General features: G+C 49.4%; 1 protein-coding gene across 1 annotated transcript; it reads left to right on the top strand.

Moving 5' to 3' along the window:
- The first annotated feature begins 437 nt into the window (after nt 1-437).
- Nucleotides 438-3,274, top strand: OLFML3 (olfactomedin like 3). Its single transcript, XM_067727333.1, has 3 exons — nt 438-681; nt 1,388-1,673; nt 1,986-3,274. Exons 1-3 carry the CDS (start codon nt 568-570, stop codon nt 2,804-2,806), a joined length of 1,221 nt encoding a protein of 406 aa, XP_067583434.1. The 5' UTR covers nt 438-567; the 3' UTR covers nt 2,807-3,274.
- Nucleotides 3,275-21,738: the final 18,464 nt, after the last annotated feature.

Below are 21,738 nucleotides of genomic sequence, written 5' to 3' on the forward strand. Positions count from 1 at the left end.
AGGTACTACAGACTTGACCACTGTGGCCTTTCTTCCCACCCCTTCCCCTCAAACCTCATCTCCCCTGCTTCCAGCTTCCACTAAAGGCAGAAAACAATCCATGCTGTTATTGCTGGGAAAGGAAAGGATTAACGAAGGATGGTTCTTAAGTCAGCATTGGAAGCATTCTAAAGCAGGAATAGAGTTTGCTAAATTTCCTCCGGGGCCTCTGCCTCCCCCTGCTAGCTCCTTTTCCTGGGTGACTGCCCAGAAGGCCTTTGCCCTAGGGTTTCCAATCTCCTTCTCCTCTCCTGGGGAGCCCACGGCCTAGGCAGGAGGCGGTTAAGCCTTCTGGCTGCTCTGCAATAGGGCCATCTGTGTTTGATCAATCCAAGCGGAAAGGAGGGGGTGGGGCCCGTAAAGAGACTGTGAAAGCATTCCAGAGTAGTGAGAGAGCCCCGAGATCGTGCAAGAGAGAAGGCACCGCCCCCAGCCCGGCCTCCGAAGCTAACCCGCCGGCTTGAGTGGAAGAGGCCGTGTGCACACGACTACACACTTGGTCTACCCTGGCCCTACTCTCCCGCAGCCATGGGGCCCCGCACCCCGCTCCTTATCTTGTTCCTTTTGTCTTGGTCGGGACCCCTTCGAGGACAGCAGCACCACCTTGTGGAGTACATGGAACGCCGACTAGCTGCCTTAGAGGTAGGTGTCTCCTTTCTCTTCTGGCCCAGCCTGGAAGGATTCCACATCTCCTGTTGATTCAACCAGTTTGTCAGGGATATGGGGATGACAAATTAGGGCTCTTGTAAGAACCTCCAGAAAACTCCATCTTTTAGTAAGAGGATCCTCAAAATTGCAAGTCCTCCTCTTTCCCCACATACAGAAAGCAATTCCAAAGCAAATAGACCTTTGTGTTTCACCCCTGGGATTAGATGGGATAAGGGAAGAGAGTGGAAATTGAGAGCTAGAATTATGGGAATGCATCTCAGGATGAGCTGGTGATTCTTTTAAAAGCTGGAAGTTCTCAGAGAATCTGCAACTTTCTGCCTTTTTAACAGCTTGGAGTCTGTAGCATCCTAATTCCCAAGAAGAAGATCGTATAATGGAGCAGAGGTCCCTTCTCACCCTCATGCACTTAGACTGCCCTAGAGGCTCAGAGAAGTCAATGGCACGGCTCACAGCACGGCCGGAGGATGCAAAGTCGGGATGGGGGCCTAGATGGATCTTAGCTGAGCTCTTTGCGCATTTTAGCATCTTGAACATTTGGTTTTCTCTCTGTGGAGGTTGAAGGGGATGCTGATGCCTGGCTGAGTTTTGCTTTTTCCCATTCCTGACTCCCTGGTTGGGCCTCTCCCTGCCTGAGAGTTGTAACCCTTCGGCCTTCCTTCCTGCTGCCCCATCCCTTTAGGAACGGCTGGCCCAGTGCCAGGACCAGAGTAGTCGGCATGCTGCTGAGCTGCGGGATTTCAAGAACAAGATGCTGCCGCTGTTGGAGGTGGCCGAGAAGGAGCGGGAGGCACTCAGAACTGAGGCTGACACCATCTCTGGGAGAGTGGACCGTCTGGAGCGGGAGGTGGACTATCTGGAGACCCAGAACCCAGCCCTACCCTGTGTAGAGGTTGATGAGAAGGTGACTGGAGGCCCTGGGGCCAAAGGCAAGGGCAGAAGAAACGAGAAGTACGATATGGTGACAGGTAAGCAATCTGAAACAGACCCCTGTATTCTTCCTTGGTTCTTCCCCTTTTTTCTCCTTATCCCAGTCCATTTGGCTCTGTCTTCTAGAATCTGTTTTAGGGAAATCTCTGTACTATGAGGTTCATTAAGGAGAGTTTCTGGGGACCCAGGCTTCTGTGGTGCTCTTTGTCCCAATCCTCCATGAGAGTGGAGGCGTCCACTGGGCAAAGGCCCAACTGTTCTCCAAATAGCCCACCCTGGGGGGTTCCTGCAGTGAGCATCTAACTCTTGCCTGTTTTTCCTTGTCCTGTGCTTTTCTCCTTTCCCACCAGACTGTGGCTACACAATCTCTCAGGTGAGATCAATGAAGATCCTGAAGCGGTTTGGTGGCCCAGCTGGTCTGTGGACCAAGGATCCACTGGGGCCAGCAGAGAAGATCTACGTGTTAGATGGGACCCAGAATGACACAGCCTTTGTCTTCCCAAGGCTGCGTGACTTCACCCTTGCCATGGCTGCCCGGAAAGCTTCCCGAGTCCGGGTGCCCTTCCCCTGGGTAGGCACGGGCCAGCTGGTATATGGTGGCTTTCTTTACTATGCCCGGAGGCCCCCTGGAGGACCTGGAGGGGGCGGTGAGTTGGAGAACACTTTGCAGCTCATCAAATTCCACCTGGCAAACCGAACAGTGGTGGACAGTTCAGTATTCCCAGCAGAGGGTTTGATCCCCCCGTACGGGCTGACGGCAGACACGTACATAGACCTGGCGGCTGATGAGGAGGGCCTTTGGGCTGTCTATGCCACCCGGGAGGACGACAGGCACTTGTGTCTGGCCAAGTTAGACCCGCAGACACTGGACACAGAGCAGCAGTGGGACACACCATGTCCCAGAGAGAATGCTGAGGCTGCCTTTGTCATCTGTGGGACCCTATACGTTGTTTATAATACCCGCCCTGCCAGTCGGGCCCGCATCCAGTGCTCCTTTGATGCCAGTGGCACCCTGACCCCTGAAAGAGCAGCACTCCCTTATTTCCCCCGCCGATATGGTGCCCACGCCAGCCTCCGCTATAACCCCCGAGAGCGCCAGCTTTACGCCTGGGATGATGGCTACCAGATTGTCTATAAGCTGGAGATGAGGAAGAAAGAGGAAGAAGTTTGAGGGAGCTAGTCTTGTGTTTTGAATCTCTTTCACCTCCATACATTTATATCCCGACTAAATTTCCTGCTCGTCATTCTGGGCAAGTTGTGATTCACATCTCATATTTTCAGCCAATGGAAGCCAAATTCTCATTGCCCCTTCATTTCACATGGGACTCCAGATCTCGAGGAATCCTTTTAGAGCTAAAAGAGAGAAAGCCCTAAACGTTCACTCCTCTCTTGCCCCATGTCAGCAGATTTCAGGCCGATGAAAGATGAGCCAGTTCCAGAGCTCTGACCCTTATACATATGGAGGTGACCCCAGTGAACAGGCAACAGAATATTTCTTGCCTCAGTGCGAGTCAGGGGAGAGAGAGGGCTAGGAGGAGATGTTAGACTCTGCCCTCTCTCCCTTCTCCCTTCAGTGCCCTAGAGGATGGGACTCGTTCTGTACTGCAGCGTTTTGCATTAAAAGGAAAATCCACTGCTCCTTGCCTGTGTTTGTTTGGGGTAGCCCTCAGATCAGATTTCTCCCTGTGATCGTCCATCTTCTCCTCTGCCACATCCCCGCTCCTTAAGCCGCATTAGGGACTTGGCTGGGCTCCCTTGCCTAGCGAGAGGGGCTTCTCCAGTTTCAGACTTCACTGGGAGGTGCCTGGGGAGGCGGCAGAATACCAGCACTTCCAGAGGCTGGGGCAAAAGCCCCCGGTGCCCACCGTCCTCCACAGCAGCCCTCCCAGAACCACCAGCGGCACCACGCCTCCGGCTGCGAGACCGGGGCCCAGGGGCACAGCTTCCAATTCCAATTCTCCGAGGTTTTGATGTAGACAATGGGGTTTAGTCGAATGTGGAAACCAGAGCACTGAATGCGTGTGGGTTCTGTAAGAACGTTAAGCCTCACATCTGAAGTGGACTCTGCCCCCAGGACCGGAACCCCACTCCCATCTCCAGCATCAAGCTCATCACCAGGGCCAGGTTGCACAATCGCGCTTGGTCTGAACCGCTCTGATTTTCCTGCTGCCACGGCGTCTGCGGTTTGGGTGAGGAGGAGGGGCAGTGACCACGTCCCAGATGTTAGTCTTACCAGTTTCCCAACACATCCCTCCCGCCACCCTCCTCACCCCCACTTACCTACCCCAGTCCTGGAACCTGGCTGAAGTCTGTCCAGAAGTCCCGGAAACTTAACCCTTTCCTGCCTAGCACTCTGGCCTCTGGGCTGCAATTGCAGAAGGCCATCTGGGGAAGGGAGAAGGGAGAAAGGACAGGAGGAGACCCCGGTTTCGGACTCCAGTCTCTAGGCATCTGCTGAGCTCTGTACCAGGCCCCGCTCCAGCCTCATCCTCATGTCCAACTCTCCGGAGCAAGGCCATCTGATGGACAAGATCCACTGCTTAGACTGTGAAGTTGACCTCAAGCAGCCCTGGGAGTCCTCCTGGTTATTTATCCCTTGTGGGGGGGAGGAGAAAGGGACCCGGTCTTCTCCCCCCACCCCTCCCCCACCCCCGGGGTAGGGTGGATCAGTCAGGACCCTGTGATCCTCCTTTTGTCTTCTTCCCTCCCCAGGCAGAGCTGCTCCTGATGTAGGTTGGCGAGGCAGGGGAAATGAAAGGCAGTGAAGCACCTCACAAAGACGCTATTGTGGGGAGCCTAGGCGGGCGGAGGCTCGCTCCCATTCAGTTCTCTCTAATATGGGGCTGGCAGCAGTAATCACCGCCTGTCAGCCCACAGAGGGGTCTGCCCACGGAACATCTGGCTCTAGCAGCGCGCAGTTCGCTGAGGAGGGCGTGGAGGAGGCAGGGAGTTCTCGGTGGGGGCCGGGCGCCGAGGAGGGGGTGTGTGGGCACGTGCACACATGGGGGGAGCTCGTCTCCTTAGTGTGACACCACTGTGTGAGAGGGTGAGGCCCCGTCTGTAGAGGCATCTTGATCCAGAAATGGCTTTTTGACGACCCTGGGGAGGGAATAGCTCGGAGACTCTGTGTGTAGATGACATCAGTGTGAGGAGTGAGTACCAACACCGGGTCCTTCCACCTCACAACGTGTGTGCCTGTCTTTGTGACATCTTTTTTTCCCTGGTTCCTCAATGAGGGAAGACGCAGCTTTTTTTTTTTTTTTTTTTTTTTCTTGCTTAAAGTTTCTTTGGAAAAGTTCACTCAGACTTTTCTGAAAGGGCAGAAATCTCTGGGGCCTTGTCACTTACTACTTTTTCCTTTTTGTTTTTCTTTTTTGGCTTGTGTACAATAGCTAGTGCTATTTTGGAAGCGTTTTAGACGGTGAGTGGAACTGTGTGGGCAGATCCAGTGAACTGTCCAAATTCATTAAGCTTAATTATCTGCTGCTCAAGGACAGAGCCTCCGTGGCTGAATCCTATCATCAAAAAGCAGCCTCACTGCTCCTTCTCAGACCCTCCATAACATGTCACTTGACAGAAACAGGTTATGACCTCTGGTTTGAGTTGACAGTGGGAAGACAGTGGGAAGCAGAGGCCCTATGGGGTAAAAAGGCGCTAAGAGTCCAAAGAGAAGTTCCACGTGTGTCCCCAACACCCGGCCCTAAGACAGTAAAAGCCAGGGATGGGGTTGTGGGAATAGCATCAAGAAGCAGGAAGGGCCGCTGCTGTGGGGACAGCTGTCTGCCAGATCTCTGGTCCAGGCACTGCCTCTCTATCACAAGGCAGGGTTGAGAGGACTCCCTTTACCCCTATTCTGCCCTCAGAACTCCCCACCCTAACTTCCCAGCTCTCCTCTTTGTTCTCAATATCCTTTCCTCCCTGGTGCTGGTCTTGGTGTCTGCCCATGAGAGAAACGAACGTGTTCACCTTGTCATTTTCATCAGGGAACCTGAGCCAGTGTTGTCAGAGCCCCAGATGGTGGCGGAGGGAGAGGGCAGAGATATATAAGGAATGAAGTTGTTGATTCAGCTGACAGTGCTTCCTCTGGAATCGGGCTCTGAGCTAAACAGGAAGCAGAGGCCTTTCCCTCTTCCTCCTCCTCCAGTCTCAGATTTTCTGGATTCCTTCTCATCCCTCTCCTTGTACAGGCGCCCTTCCCCGAGACGCCTGGAAGCATCCCCTTCTACTGCTCCACATTTCTCTACCTGCTTTAGGTCAAAACATGCCCATTTTGAGAGCTCTTGAAACTGTTCTGGTATTTCTCCCAGCCTGCAGGATTGGTCTCTTGAGCCTCTCTGTGGCTGCCTCGGCAATGTGGTCTCTGCTCCAGGAGGGCTGTTTTTGACCTTCAGCCAGAGGGCAGGGGCCGTCCTTCCGCCCTTCGCCCCGCTCTGCAGCTGCAGCCTCTCCTGATCCTCTGCCCCAGCAGCCTGGACGCGTCTTCCTTTGCTACCCCCGGCCACCAAGGCTGGTAAGCTTTCCTCTGCCTGCTTTTTAACTTCTGCTCTCACAATGCAGAGCTTAAAAGATTAAATCTTTATTTATGGATTTAATAACTCCACAGAAGAATTATAAATGTGGCAGACAGGGTATTACTTTAGAGGGCAGAATGAGAAGGTAAAAACGAAGACCTCTCAGCACCCTCTCTCCAGAACATGGGTCTGACGATATCTGGAGTTGGACACATCTCCCCAGAACACTCCAGCCTGACCTCTGGGGTCATGACCTCCAGCCTCCCCAGCTCCACCTTCTCTGAGAACGGACACCCTTCCTTCCCATCCATAGCCATGTGGCCCAATGGGAACAAATCAGATTCTCTCTCCCGGGGATTTAGAATTGCAGATCAGAGATGTTAGGTCTGAGAGAGTGTCTGGAAGCATCTTTTGCCCTGCTACGGAGAGACAGTGAGAGCCAGACTGCAGAGGGAAAAGGATAAGGAGACACCAGACAGAAGCAGAGACAGGAGAGGAGTGAGGGGTGACTGATCAGGGCCAGTGTGCATGTCTGATCTCAAACCAGCTCTCCTGTGGTCCCAGTACATTGCTAGCCCTTGGGTTCTACAAAATGCCTGAATCCTTAAACTAAATACTCCCTTTTCTTGTTTGTTCGTGTTTATTTTTTTGCTCAAGTTAATATGAGTAGGTTTCTGTTTCCTACAACCCAGATCCAACTCCTCATCTACACCTTACCTTCCCACCAAAAAAATCACCCCATCCGCTGGATGGCCGGGCACATGGCCTTCAGCCTTTAGAGTGTTTCTCCCTGCCCATGACCTAGAGGACTCACTAGAGTGATGAAGAATCTGTGCAGGCCTGTCCTGAATCATTGTACCACGGCCCGCCACGCCACTCATCCTCCGCGACACCCCACAGACCGCAGCTCACTTACCCTCTCCTGTTCTGGCGTCTCATGGTGTGGCGTTTCTTTCTCCATTGTAGCTTGTAGCACAGTGTTCTCTGAGGCAACCTGACATAACTTTAGGGTCCGGCAAGCTTGGAGTCAGAGCTCCTGGGGTGAGAGTCTGCCTCTGCTACTTACTGCTCTGATACCTTGAGCAAGTTATTTAATACCTTATCTATAAGGTAATAATATCTGCCCAACAGGATTGTTGCTGTGAGGATCAGAGATGGTATATGCCAGCTCTTTGGCAGTGCAGACAATCAGAATGTAGTTCTCAAGCCCCACTTCCTTTGGGACGCTTTTCTGGCTGTTCTCAATCCCACCTGGCAGGGTCAGGGGCCTTTCCTCTGGGCCCTGACTTACCCTGTGTGCATCCCAGTTGGAGCCGATACCACAGTGTGTTGTGTCTTGCTCATCTTTGTGTCCCCAGAGCCTAACCCAGAGCCTGGCTCAGAGACAGGACTCAGTAAATACTTGTATCGTGCTCCCCCAGGAGACTGTGAACCCTTGGAACTCTGGGCAGATTTGTCTCCTAACTCAGGGCCTAACTCAGACCAGCAAGCAGTAAATGTTCTTGGTGGCATTTTTCAATTCAGCTGGACAAAGACAAGCTACAGATAAAAACAGAAAGCAGGGCTACCCTGGCACAGTGGTTGAGTCTGCCTGCCGATGCAGGGGACACGGGTTCGAGCCCTGGTCTGGGAGGATCCCACATGCCGCGGAGCAACTGGGCCCGTGAGCCACAACTACTGAGCCTGCACATCTGGAGTCTGTGCTCTGCAGCAAGAGAGGCCGCAACAGTGAGAGCTCCGTGCACTGCAATGAAGAGTGGCCCCCGCTTGCCACAACTAGAGAAAGCCCTCGCACAGAAACGAAGACCCAAACAGCCAAAAAAATTAATTAAAATTAATTAAAAAAATAATAAAAACAGAAAGCAGTCTCTCTTCAACTGCAGAATGTGTTGGCCTTCCCACAGTGGCGATTTCTAGCTCCTACATCTAAGGGGAACGTCTCAAAGTAGGCCAGCACAGCTAAGCCCTGTGGCCACGGGGGAGGAAGGCAATAAAACTACGGAAGGAAGGCAGTGGGAAGACCTTTGTTGTTCAGCATCTGGTTCACAGCAGGGGTTGTGGAGTAGTTAAGTCTGTTCCCACCCTGGCCCTGCCACTTGCTACCAAGTTACTTCTCTGTGACCCTCGGTTTCTTCATCTATGTATGATGTAGAGAATACCAATTCCACAGATTGCTGTGAGAATTAAGCGAGGTAATCCCTGTAAAGCAGTAAACCGGTGTCTGGCACATAGTAGGTGCTCAGTAAGTATTGTCTTGTTATCAATATCATCTTGATTGCAGGAGTCTTTTCAGATTAAGAAATGCTCATGCTTTTTATCTCCTCGGATCCTTTCAACAATTCTGTGAGACAGGCAATTCTCAGGAACCCGAGGATTATAAGAGATTTAATGATTCGTCTAAGGTTGCAGAGATAATAAAGGTAGTAGGGCCAGAACCTAGTCTTGGAGGCTGTGTGGAGGAGCGGGGAGAACTGGAGCTCTGAACACAAGCTGAGTTCAAATGGTTGCTCAGCCGCTCGCTGGCCAGGTAATCCTGGGCAAACCAATCCTCTGAGAGTCTGAGCATCAAAGACTTGTTGTGAGGGATGGGTGGACTATTGTGTGTAAAATATCTAGCAGAGCATCCAGAACAATAAAGTTGCTCACGACATGCTCATTCCCAGGACTGTGACTTGCTGTCTCATATTGGACAGTATGCTGCTGATTCTCTCTGTCTGGTGATCAACCCTCTGTCTTGATCCAGTGGCTCTCTGGCAGCCTTCTCTCTCCACTTGTACATTGTCTACAAGAAGGCAGGACACGTGTTTCCCACCGTAATCTGTACATTATCAGTAACAGCGGGGTTGACAGGTGTCCTGTGCCAGGGGTGAGGGAAGAAAGCAGGCTGTGTGGGAACATCCCCACCTCTTCTCTGTGCCTGTACCAACTCCACCAGCAGTGCTGTGTGTGTTTGGTTTTCTTTCTTTTCTTTTCTTTTCTTTTAAATATAGTGCTCCCAAGCTGCCTTTTTCCTTCTACCACGTTTTCTCTCTCAGAGATATTCTAGTTGTTCAGTGTGTGTCCCTAGTAGCCATTACTATTGACTTTTCGGATTTATCTTGCTGTTGATCTTGCTGTTGACTTTGCCAGATCCTTCGATGCCGTTTTGGTTGCACTTTGTCTTACAGATATTTATTAGTGTCCAGTTGCACATGATTTTTGTTTTGTGGCTGCTGAATATTGTATTCCAGGCCTGTAAATTCAGGCAGCTGTCAAATGCATGAGCTGTTCTCCGTCTACTCTGCTTGCCCTTTTGGAGGAAGGAAGACAGTGTGGAGAGAGCACAGGGGTGGGAGGAAGAAGACCTTTCTATTTCAGTGTGACTGGTTCATGTGGCTGAGTGTCCTGGCTTTGCTCCTCATTAACTGTGTGACCTTGAGTCAGATGCTAACCTCTCTGAGTCTCAGCGCTCACTTGCAAAATAGGATTATGTTACCTGGATTACCATCTCGTAGGACTGTGGAAGTTCAAGTCGTAATGCATAAAGCTTTTAGGACCTCCAGGAAGGAATCTTAGGAATCACTGAGTTTAGCTCCCTCATTTCACAATTGAAGAAATTGAAGTCCAGAGAGCCTTTTGAGGGCAGGGACCATGCCTTATTCATCTTTCTATCCTGGGGATACAGACAGAGTTAGGCGCAACCTGGGTGTCCAACAAATATTTTGTAAATGAGCTGAGCAATCAGCTCGCAGGGACATGTCTATGATTTAACCTCTCGATGACTCAGGGTTATCAACATCAATTACTGTGCTGTGCCTCTGTGCCCTGACGCCTTCAGAACCAATTATGCTGTGCAGGATGTGGCTATGATGCTTTTCTTCTTTGTGTGTCTCGTCTCTCCTCCCGCACTGTCACCTGTCAGTTTACCTTGTAGCCTTTGGATCCATTCTGAGAAATCTCCCTCACTGTTTCTAATTGACTGTCCACTCAGGCTGGGACAGAACAAGAGTTAAAGGGCTTTGAAAGACGTAAAGTTGGCACACAGGCCAGGTACCTTTACTGGCATCACGAAGAGTGTGGCAGAGTATTCCGCAGACTAGAAGCATAGCCTATTTTAGTCTGGAAGAGGCCTTAATGTCATCTGGTCTAGGACCCTCAAGTCATGCAAGTGTTTTCTAACTCACCGTACACTTCCAGAGCCTTCTAGCATGGTGTGATCGGTTTACTCAGTGACTTGTGAAGCAGGTGCATGTTTTATGCTGGCAGTGACTGAGGATTCAATGGTTTCTACCCCCTGGAATCTCTACCCAATGACCTGGATTCTTGAGCATTTTTCCCTCCCAGCAGAGGGGAGGTAAACACACAGATGTGGATTTCTCCTCTCCTGCCTGATTATGACCTAGAAATTCCCTTCTCTTCCTCTCTCTGTCCTTTCCAGCCCTCCTTAGTCCTGATGGAGGTGAAATACTTTTTACCATTGTATACTGTTTAGATATCTAGGGGAATCTTTAAAGACGTAAACTAGAAACACTAGCTTAATAATTAAGTAAATAAGGGGAGACATAGCGGAAATGTTTCTTTTATCAGTGGATTTTTTTTTTTTTTTGGCCGCACCTCGTGGCTTGCAGAATCTTAGTTCCCGATCAGCGATTGAACTTGGGCCCACAGCAGTGAAAGCGCAGAGTCCTAACCCCTGGACCGCCAGGAAAGTCCCTATCACTGGATTTTAAGTTGAGGTAGGAGTAATCTCATTTAAACAGACTTCAGTATTCATCTGAAAGCCTGTAAATTGCAGACAAATTATCAGCCACAAAGTGGGATTTTATGTTCTGTGAGTTTTTAATGAGGGCAAGGGAGGCAGCTCAACACTTACTGATTCATGGTCTGGGAAAGATCAGCCTGGCTTACCCTCTCCCTGAGGACAGGACGGTGGCAGGGCACAGAGCAGACATCTGAGGTTCAAGTTGTAGTTCAGGTCTTTTCTGCCTGTGTGATCTCAGTTTCCTCATCTGTAAGAGAACACCAATATTCATATCTTCCTCACAGGGGCAGTGTGATGACTGAAATGAGATAATGCATGTGAAAGTTTTTGTAAATCATACAGCCACACAAGTGCTCACTGCTCAGATTACTCAGTTAAGAGTCAACGTAGAGTGTCTTGTGTATGTGCTGGGTTTCGGGCAGCCAAGGAATGGGACAGGCTGAGGAGCCCGTCCAGCAAGGAGCAAAGGGTTGCTGCACAAATGAAAAGTCATCATTAGGAAAATTGATTATTACAAACAAAAGGAACTTGTAGGTGTATCAGACTCAAAAAGGGGGATATGACGCCTATGGAACCTGGACCCTGTTATGGGATTGAATCGCTGTGAGTGGTCATCAGCAGGCAGAAAATGCAAAGTCAGAGACGGTGTTCAGACTGCAAAGTCAGAACACCATGACTGTGTAGAATGAGACCCAATGCCTAGTTATAGAGCAGGAAGCAAATCTGGGGGTGAGATGCACATCCGCGTCTGGGAAGGTCACTGAGGGATGTTGAAGTCTGAATGGAGCCCGTGTCAGAGGCAGCATCAGTGGGGACCCTTCAATGTCAAAGCCACTTGGACAGACAATTGATTAATGAAAAATGTAATGGATATTGGTGAAGTATTTACTATGTGCTAAGTGCTTCCTCACAACAGTGAATAAGACAGTCATGGACATATCTTCACAGCTCCTGGACTGGTGGTTAAAGAGATGAATCAATAGGAACCACACTGCAGTGCGGTAGGGCTTGTGCTATAGGAGGACCTTCTACCCAAGCCTTTCCTGCAGTGGGGGATGGTCAACTTCTGGAGGGTCCTCAGCCTGGCTGGAGGGACACCCATCAGGACCGCTCTGCACACCATTGCCACCGCTGTCATCATCACTCAGCTGGACCCCTGCAGGAGGCTCCCAACTGACCTCCTTGCCCCAGGGTCTCTCCCGGCTCCAGCACCCATGTCATTATATCTCGCTCTATGTCATTGTTTGTTAATGGACCCATCTCCCCAGACTAGACTGTGAAACTCTCCCTTTCTGGGGGGATTCAGAGAACAGAGAACGGAGACAGTGACTTCCTCTTTATAGCTTTGGTACCTACTTCTTGAGTTCAGTGGATGTTTGAGGAGAACAGGGAGAGGAAAAGGCAGGAAGGCACAAAGAGAGGAAGGAGGGTCCAGGACTGTCCTCTCCTTCCAAGCTCGTTCTCCATGAGCTTGAGAGGTGAGTGCCCCAGACACTGGGAGTTTGCACAGGTGTAAGCTCTCCCTGAAGCAACAGCTTCCCTCGTGGGACGGCCAGCAGCCAGAACCCAGGCCAGTTCTCCTTTTTTTTGCAGTTTTCTTTGCAAGTCTCCTGGGAACAGGACCTTGTTGCCAGCTTTGCGTGCCCTGGAGCAAGTCTCACTGGATTCTCCCTCGAATTCACCTTTGCCTTGGGCTGCAGCCTCTGCAGGGCACTCACCTCCGGGCCCTGCCACCTACAGAAATAATAAACGGCAGCACTGTTTACGGAGCCTTTGGCACTCACCCTACACGGCACAAATGCAGTGGTTTCGGCCTTCAAAACAATGATTCCAACGCATTTAACGAGAGCCAGGCTTTGTGCTGGGGGCTGAGAAGACATGGTAATGACTTCTGTGCCTCAGAAACTGACTACTTAGTTGGGGTGGGGCAGTGGGAGGCGGCCAAGGGTAGGGTGATAAGACAGGCATACGTTTCTCTCTGCTACCCACTGCCTGAGGAGTTTAGGATAAGTGCCTTAAGAGAGGGGTGCCTCATGAGAATTCCAAGGAGGAAGCGGTCATACTCCAAGGAGGGGGCTTTGAAGAGACGCCATCAAGTGGTAGCATTTGAGGTGGCCTCAGAGGAAGGGCTGGACGGAGCGGGCGCTCCAGGAGGGGGACTGGCAGGGCCCCAGGGGTGGAGATGGTCAGGTACAAGTGCATTCAGGAAAGAGCTACTAGGTTAGTTTCATGAGAATATAAATTGCCTCTGAGGGTGCACAGGGAAATAAAAGTTAAAAGACCCCGATCAAGCCATATTGCTGAGGGAGCTCTTTTGAGTCGAGGTAAACTTGTTGAAGCTGTGCAAGTAATGAGCTAACAGTACAACAACCCTGCAGATTAGGACTGATGTCTCCATTTTACAGATGAGGAAACTGAGGTTGAAATACACAATTTGTCCAAGGTCACACACCTAGAAAGCGGTAGAGCCAGAACTTGTACCAAAGTCTGTCTGGCTCTTGTACCAAAGGTCATGCCCTCGACCTTTGTCACTGAGATGATGGCATGAAAGTGGATGAGCCTGACGAGGGAGACAGCACAGATGGAAAATGTCTGAGGTTCAAGGCGGCATCACCGCATACTCAGGGGCTGGGAGAATGAAGAGAAGCCAGTGTAGGAGAGAGACTGAGTAGAACTAGGAAAAGTCCTCATCTCTAAATCCGAGAGAGGAGGATGGACCAAGAAGGAGGGGGCAGGCAGGACCCTCAAACGTGCAGAGAGGTCGGGAAGACGAGGGAAAGAGCTGGAGTGGGGCTGGGAGGCTTTCGCCGTGGAGCACAAGTCAGCGAGGGGAGGGGAGGTCATGAAACAAGGCTGCTCACTGAAGAATTTGCGTGCTCAACAGGCAGCCGGGGTGGGCAGGAGGCAGGAGGGAGAAAGAGAAGCAGGGTGAAGGGAAGGCTTTTCTTTTTTCAGTGTATTTTTAATTATGAAATATTTTGAATGTACAGAAAATAATATAATTGGCAACCATGAACCACCGCTCAGACTTAAAACGTTAACATTTTTGATGCTTGCTGTAGATCTTTCTTTCTTTCTTTTAAAAAAAAAAAAGGACATATAAGCTTACAGATTTGGCTAACCCTCCCCTTTCCCATCCTCACTGGCCCCTTTCCCTCCTCACAGGTAATTACCATCCTTCAGTTAGTATCATCCCCTTGTGTTTAAAACAACATGTTTATTGCACATACCTGTACCAATGCAGCTTGTAGAATTCTTTTGTATGTTTTAAAATTCACCTAAAAGGTATCTCCTATAAATACATGTATGCAATCTTTTTAAACCCCAGCATTATTTTGGAGACTGCCCAGGATGATCATAGAGCTCTGGTTCCTTCATTTTAACTACCGCTGTATTCATAAGTCATGACCCTCCCCTCCTGAGGGTTGTTTCCACTTCTCACTCTTACACACAGCGTGGGGCATCCTTGCTCAGGCCTCCCTGTGCCCACGCGGGAGGGTCCTCGATAGACCCCGGAAGTGGGGCAAGCTGTGCATCACGGTACGTCTGTCTTCAGTTTCACCGGGCGCTAGGACTCCTCAAAGCGAGGAGTGTGTGTGGTGTGGCTGCTCTATTCCTGATTATCCTCAGTGTTTGTTTCCAGAAGGGGAAAGACAGGTGTCTGGGCAGAGGCTGACGGTGTGATGGAGAGAGAGAACCAGCCTATTTAGGATGAGGACAGACGTGTGGGGAGGAGAAGGGACAGGGCTTCTCGGAGAGGAGCAAGGAGACGAGATACCAAGTGACATGGAGAGCATTGGCTTTAGAAAGGATCCCTTTCTTGTTGGGAAGGTGAGGGTGATGGGCTGGGAAGTAGCTCTGACTTTGAGAAGGAAGAAGAGGGGAATAGCCAGCGCTAAAGGGAATTTGGCATGAAGGCAGTGAGAGATGGTGGAGATATATGGCTGGGAAGTGAGGGCCAGCTGAAACTGCTGGGGTCCACAGCGAGTCACCTCACGGCCAGCATCCCCTATCCTCCTCCTTCTGGACGATGTTTGTCCACTGCTAACAGCTAATAGCTCCTCACTTTTGTGATCCCTTACCATGCTTTAAGTCTATCATGCAATTAATTAATAGGAAGACAGGCATCTTCCTATTTCACAACCATCTTTAATTGAATGATAGGCTTAAAGCAAAAAGACTTCGGGGTTTTGGTTGATATAAGGTTTATGTTAGTAGGTGCTGTGTGTGTGGTATGGCTGCCCCCAAAGATGATATTCCTTAGGCCAAATGAATAGAAGCACAGCGTTAGCAGGAGAGGAGGGGAAACAGTCTGGCCGCTCTGCTGTGGTCAGGTCTGAGAAGCAATGTTCTTTTCTGTCCTAGGTGAAGAGGATAGTTAGAGCTGCTTCTATTGGTTAGGCACCTACTGTGTGCTAGCCTCCTGTGAGATGCTTTGCATGCATTCTTTTTTAATCCCAACCACAATCCTGAAAAGTTGATGTTATTATATCCATTTTACAAGCAAAAAAATTGAGCCTCCTGTCACAGGCCAAGATCACTGGGAACTGGTGTAGTTAACACCCACTGAAAAGAAGACCTATGGGAAGTAAGAACACTCTCTTCAAATATCAGAAAGGTCATCATAATAGTTGTTTTATCTGGCCCAAAAATGTAGAACAAGGCTCTCAACAGAGGTGAGGTAAGTTACACAAAGAGAGGGAGTTCCACTTAACAAAGGGAAGAACAGTCAGCCCTGTGCCAGAATGTTTTGCGTTACCTGTGGTGGTAGTGAGCTCCCTGTTTCTGGAGGTGTTCAAGCAAAGTCTGGATGAATGTTGGGTGGGGTTTTATGGAGGATGCAAGTGTTAGAGGAGTGGAATAGATGCTCCTCATAATATTTTCCAACATTCAGATTTTGTTCCAGTTTTCAGCAAGATAAAAAGAAGAAAAGTTATGAGGGAAGAGGTTCAAAGGCCTTGGAATGGCTGGCCATGGGTCAAAGCTCCACGTGCCATATTTTAGAAAATGAGAGGGGTTCTTCTGGCCACTGGGGCAAGGGGTAGAACTGGAGCCCTGCCCCACCCACCTCTGACCTGGTGAAGTCTCCTGGAGAAGTTAGAGGAAGAAGTTAGTGTGTGCTTTTCTGCCTGAGCAGCTCCCCATCCATTTTTCACAAGCTCTGTCTCAGGCAGGTGTCTGGCTATGGTTTGAATCTGATTTGTTTGCATTTCTGCAGCAGGCGACTGCTGCAACTGACTGCAGAGGGAGAGATTTGCTTTGCACGTAATTTAATTCAATGAGTTTGCCTGCCGCCCCGCCCCCTCCACCCCGCCCCAGAAGGGGAATCAACACGCTTTCTTCCAACCTTGCCTTCGCTTGGTCATTAGCAGGGATGCGGCTCTGTGCACCTCGTTAGATTCATGGGATCACAACTCAGGGGTGATTTACTGTAACTCCTGATATTAAAAATCGCTGAGTGAGACATGTGGGATGAATAATGCTCTGTAGTGAATCTGTTAATGAATTTCCTCTCTGCTCTCAAAATAAAGGGATTGGGGAAAAAAAGGGGGGGGGCGGACTGGGACCAGAAAAAGACCATGAAACTGTGCAAATAGGGGTTCTTGATGATTCTGGAGAGAAAACAATCAGAAATTGCTGTTTTAAAAATTTCCACTTTCTATTCTCAGTAGGGACTGTCATTAATTTCAGGGTAGAAGACGGCTTGGCATCTTTCTGGTATGCTTTTTTTTTTTATGAATTTATTTATTTATGTTTTATTTTTGACTGCGTTGGGTCTTCGTTGCTGTGCGGGTCTTTCTCTAGTTGAGGCGAGCGGGGGCTGCTCTCCGTTGCGGTGCACAGGCTTCTCGTTGCGGTGGCTTCTCATTGTGTTGGCTTCTCTTGTTGCGGAGCACAGGCACTAGGTGCGCTGGCTTCCGTAGTTGTGCATGTGGGCTCAGTAGTTGTGGTACACAGGCTCAGTAGTTGTGGCTCACGGACTTTAGAGCGCAGGCTCAGTAGTTGTGGTGCATGCTCTTAGTTGCTCTGTGGCATGTGGAATCTTCCCAGACCAGGGCTTGAACCTGTGTCCCCTGCATTGGCAGGCAGATTCTTAACCACTGCACCACCAGGGAAGTCCCTCTGGTATCCTTAAAATGGAATAAATAAGCAGTTACCTGCAAAAAAAAGAAAAAAAAGAGATTATGATCCAGGGTTCAAGTCATCTTTGCTGGCTTCTGATTTGCATGTATGTGATGAAGTATGCCACTGTTCCAGAGGTTGATTGCTGAGAAGCTGGACTCATGAAGAATGAAATCTGTTTAGCAACAGGTGAGGAAGTAGTGGGACCTCCTGGCAACTCATCCTGGCTTGCTGCCCACCTGCAAGCCCTCACCGGCTGGGCCATTGTGTCCTGCTCCAGGCTAGTGACCGGGGCCAGTTTCCTGGGCGTGTGACCCCTGAAGTCACACAGGACCCCATGTTTGGTTTATTGCTCTGCTATTGCTGTCTTGAAATTCTTAATTTTGAAAAAGGAGTCCCCTCACTTTCATTTTGTACGGGGCCTTACAAATTATGTAGACAGACCAACCGACCGGTAATTCTTTCATTGATCCATCACCTGCCCTGTGTCTTCTGCCCTTTCCAACTCTGGCTTTTCTCAGAGGAAAAAACGATAAGATGTTTGCTCTACAAATATGTGTATTAGGTAAAACTATGTGTCTGTGTTTTAGAAAGATGGACAATTTATTGCTTTTTACACCTGATTAAAATATAATACATGTTAATTGTGGAGAAATTGAGAAGTACAAAGAAGAAAAAGAAATTATCCATATACCTACCACACGACAACATAGCTTTCCAGTCCTCTCTTGTACATATTTTTGTTTTCCTCTATCTTTATATCATTGACAATATGTGGAACTAATGTTTTGGAAAATGCTTTTAAAAAATTCCCAACATAGCAGGGGTTTTCCCCATATTTTTTCCCCCAGATTTTATGGTACTCTAGTGTACAAGGATACTGTCATTTACTCAGTCCCTTACTGTTGAGTCATTTCATGTTTATTATAAATAACACTCCAAAGAGAACACACAGATATAAACAAAACAAAACAGATCATTTTCTTGGGACAGTTCCTAGAAATCAGACTCAGACCTCTGGCACACATCACAAACAGGCCTCCGGAAAACTGTTCCAATTTCCAGTGGGGAAGGGAGGAGGGAGGGGGTTAAAGGAGGGGTAGCAGAAAATAGAACACAAGGGAGCTCTGCTTGGGCCTTTGGGCTCTGGGCCAACAGCGGAGTTTCTCTTTCAGGTTTAGATCGTGGTCTACACTACAGTGATTTGGAACAGAGCTAGTTTTCCACTAATCCAGAACATTTCCAGCGTTCTGATCCTGGTATTTCCTGCCTCTGCCAGTGCTGTCACCGGTGATCTGACAGCCGGCAGAAGGAGGGCTCCCAGGAGCTGTGTCACATTCAGTTGCTGTAGGACAAGGGCACTGTCTGCCCCTGCAGAGTTGCTACTGGGGACGTTTTAGGGAGCCAGGCTTGGCTTCACATCTGTACTCCTTCCAAAGTCTCCTGAGCGGGAGGAAAAAAGCATTCCAAACTTGATAGCCTCTTCTGATTGAGAAATAGGAGCCTGGAGAGGCCGCTGCCCTCTGCAGATTCATTCCGAATGTAAAATGATCTCTGTTTGCATTTGCAGAATGAGTCTGCCAGTCGCTGTCTTGATCATTTAGACTTTTATTTAGGTTTGGGGGAGGGGGAATGGTGCGTGGTTGGTCTGTTTACTACAGAGGCCGAAACCTGTCTGACTGTGTGGGAGAAGCTGCCATATGTTGCTGGTGGGGAGGGAGCTCTCGAGATCTCTTTGAAATGCAAGTTGCGAATCTCTGGATGTTTCCACGCTGGGTCTGTGGCCAGGGTAAGTCTCAGAAATTGGCTTCTGCTAGGGGAGAGGGGAGGTGAGGAGTGTGTTCTGGGCGGCGTGGGGTTGAGAAGTGCCTGTAGAGACCAGCAGTGCAGCAGACCCCAAAGGCTCCTCGGCCCCTGCCCAGTCTGGGGCCAGGAAGGAGTGGGGACGGGGGTCTGGCTTTCTATTTAGTTGCCATGGTTCTTCTTGGCTGGGATGACCCTCTCTTGACTAGGTGATTTTTCCCATCTGCTGCAGATAAAAGATTTCTGAGTTAAATCATTTTCCCTGGACTTCTTTCTGCCTCTGTCCACAGTTCATCTCCACTCAGTCTTCTGCAAGGTGCTGCTGGCTCCAGGGCTCTGGTGGGAGGTCACTCACTCCCACTGGCCAGCTCCACAGCCGGCTAGAGTCGCCAAGGACAAACCACTGGCCTTCTGGCTCCTCCTCCCTAGTCTCCCCACTCCCCCCACGGGAAGAACAAAGGGCTCCCAGCTCTGCAGACCAACACGATGAACGCCTTCTGGAGGGAAACTGCTCCTCAGGCCTCTGCCTTTGGTTCTGCCCCAAGGCCACTTAGTAAACAAAGGCTCCTCCCTTTGAGTCTGTGGACACAGTCTGAGCTTCTGCAAGTTCTCCAATTGCTTGAATTTTGACTTTTCAATCGTATGGTAAGCTTTACAAAAGTCCTGACACCATTTATAAAAATACAACTTATTTTTAAGTCGATGTCTTTGCACATGTGTTCTAAGGGATCTTAGGAAACTTTTTCTCCTTTAAAAGGGCCATAATTCAAAAAGAGTCATGTACCAAAATGTTCATTGCAGCTCTATTTACAATAGCCAGGACATGGAAGCAACCTAAGTGTCCATCAACAGATGAATGGATAAAGAAGATGTGGCACATATATACAATGGAATATTACTCAGCCATAAAAAGAAACGAAATTGAGCTATTTGTAATGAGGTGGATAGACCTAGAGTCTGTCATACAGAGTGAAGTAAGTCAGAAAGAGAAAGACAAATACCATACGCTAACACATATATATGGAATTTAAGGGGAAAAAAATGTCATGAAGAACCTAGGGGTAAGACAGGAATAAAGACACAGACCTACTACAGAACAGACTTGAGGATATGGGGAGGGGGAAGGGTGAGCTGTGACAAAGCGAGAGAGAGGCATGGACATATATACACTACCAAACGTAAGGTAGATAGCTAGTGGGAAGCAGCCGCATAGCACAGGGAGATCAGCTATGTGCTTTGTGACTGCCTGAAGGGGTGGGATAGGGAGGGTGGGAGGGAGGGAGAGGGAAGAGATATGGGAACATATGTATATGTATAACTGATTCACTTTGTTATAAAGCAGAAACTAACACACCATTGTAAAGCAATTATACCCCAATAAAGATGTTAAAAAAATAAAGGACAGAACTTCACACAAACTTGAGAAATTCTGCACAGGGCCGCTAATGATCACAGCTGCCTTTGTTGAGCCCTTGATCAGGGGCAAGCCCTGTGCTCATTTAACTCCTTCAATAACGCTACAAAACAGGCATCCCCATCCTCATCCCCATTTCCCAAAAAAGGAGAAAAAAGCTTAGAGGTAAAATGGCTGGACAAGGCCACACAGGCCTGGAAGCCAAGAATCAAATGCCAGTCGGATCCCAAAGCCTGTGCTCTTAATTCTATTAGAATCTCCCTGTGAGAGGCATCATTCTAGGTAGTGTGAGGATGAGGGTGGAAAGTTTAATTAATTAAACAAAAATTAATTCCAATGTTCCTGAACAGTTAGTTTATATCCCCGGAGGGGCTATAACAGCTGTACACACATAACTAATGAAGGTTGGATTGTGATAACAGCTAAAAATTAAATGCAAGAAACTGCTGAAGAGCAGAGGAAAGATTAATTCTAGCTTAATGGGTTGGGATTGAAGAGGGCAGGAAAGAGATCACTCATTTTAAAACTAAAATTTAATTGAGCCGCTACTACATGCAAGGAATTGTACCAAGAACTAGAGACACTGAGTTGAAAAAGACAGTCTAGTCTTCAGAGCATCTCTAGGGCAGACAGATGAATGAACAATGAGAAAGCAATGGAGCAGCATTATTGTAGAGATACACACAAGAGGGGAACCTCCTGGCCCCTCCCAACCCCGAGGCTGGTTAGGGAAGCACTTGGTGGGTAGAGAGGGAAGGGAAAGGGGTTGAACACTTCAAGCAGAGGGAGCAGCTGGAAAAAATACAGGGTGAGAGGCTGGGTCCACACAGGGAATTCGAATAGGTTTCACATTGTTGAGGGCAGAGCATTCTCCTTGGGCAGCGGTGAGTCACAAAGTTTTAAATTTCCTCAATGAGGAAATTGACATTTTCTGGCAACAAGGGGGACCTGTTGAAGGTGTTAAGAATGGGAGTGATGAGAGACCTTCAAGATGGCAGAGGAGTAAGACGTGGAGGTCGGATCCCAGGGAGAGGACTGAGATTGGCTGCATGAACACAGCCTGAAGGGGGCTAGTGCACCACAGGTAGCCGGGAGGGAGTCCGGGAAAAAGTCTCAACCTGCCTAAGAGGCAAGAGACCATTGTTTCGGGGTGCGTGAGGAGAGGGGATTCCTTCCCTGTCTGCCACACAAGGCAGAGCACCGCCTAAATGAGCTCCAGAGACGGGCGTGAGCTGCGGCTATCAGCTCGGACCCCAGAGACGGGCATGAAACGCTAAGGCTGCTGCTGCCGCCACCAAGAAGCCTGTGTGCGAGCACAGGTCACTATCCACACACCCCCTCCCAGGAGCCTGTGCAGCCCGCCACTGCCAGGGTCCCGTGATCCAGGGACAACTTCCCCGGGAGAACGCACGGCGCCCCTCAGGCTGTTGCAACATCACACCGGCCTCTGCTGCCACAGGCTCACCCTGCATTCCAATTATAACTACCGTATCCTTCCCCCCCCACCCCCG

This window comes from Pseudorca crassidens, chromosome 2 (assembly GCF_039906515.1).
Source record: "Pseudorca crassidens isolate mPseCra1 chromosome 2, mPseCra1.hap1, whole genome shotgun sequence".
Taxonomy (NCBI): Eukaryota; Metazoa; Chordata; class Mammalia; order Artiodactyla; family Delphinidae; genus Pseudorca; species Pseudorca crassidens.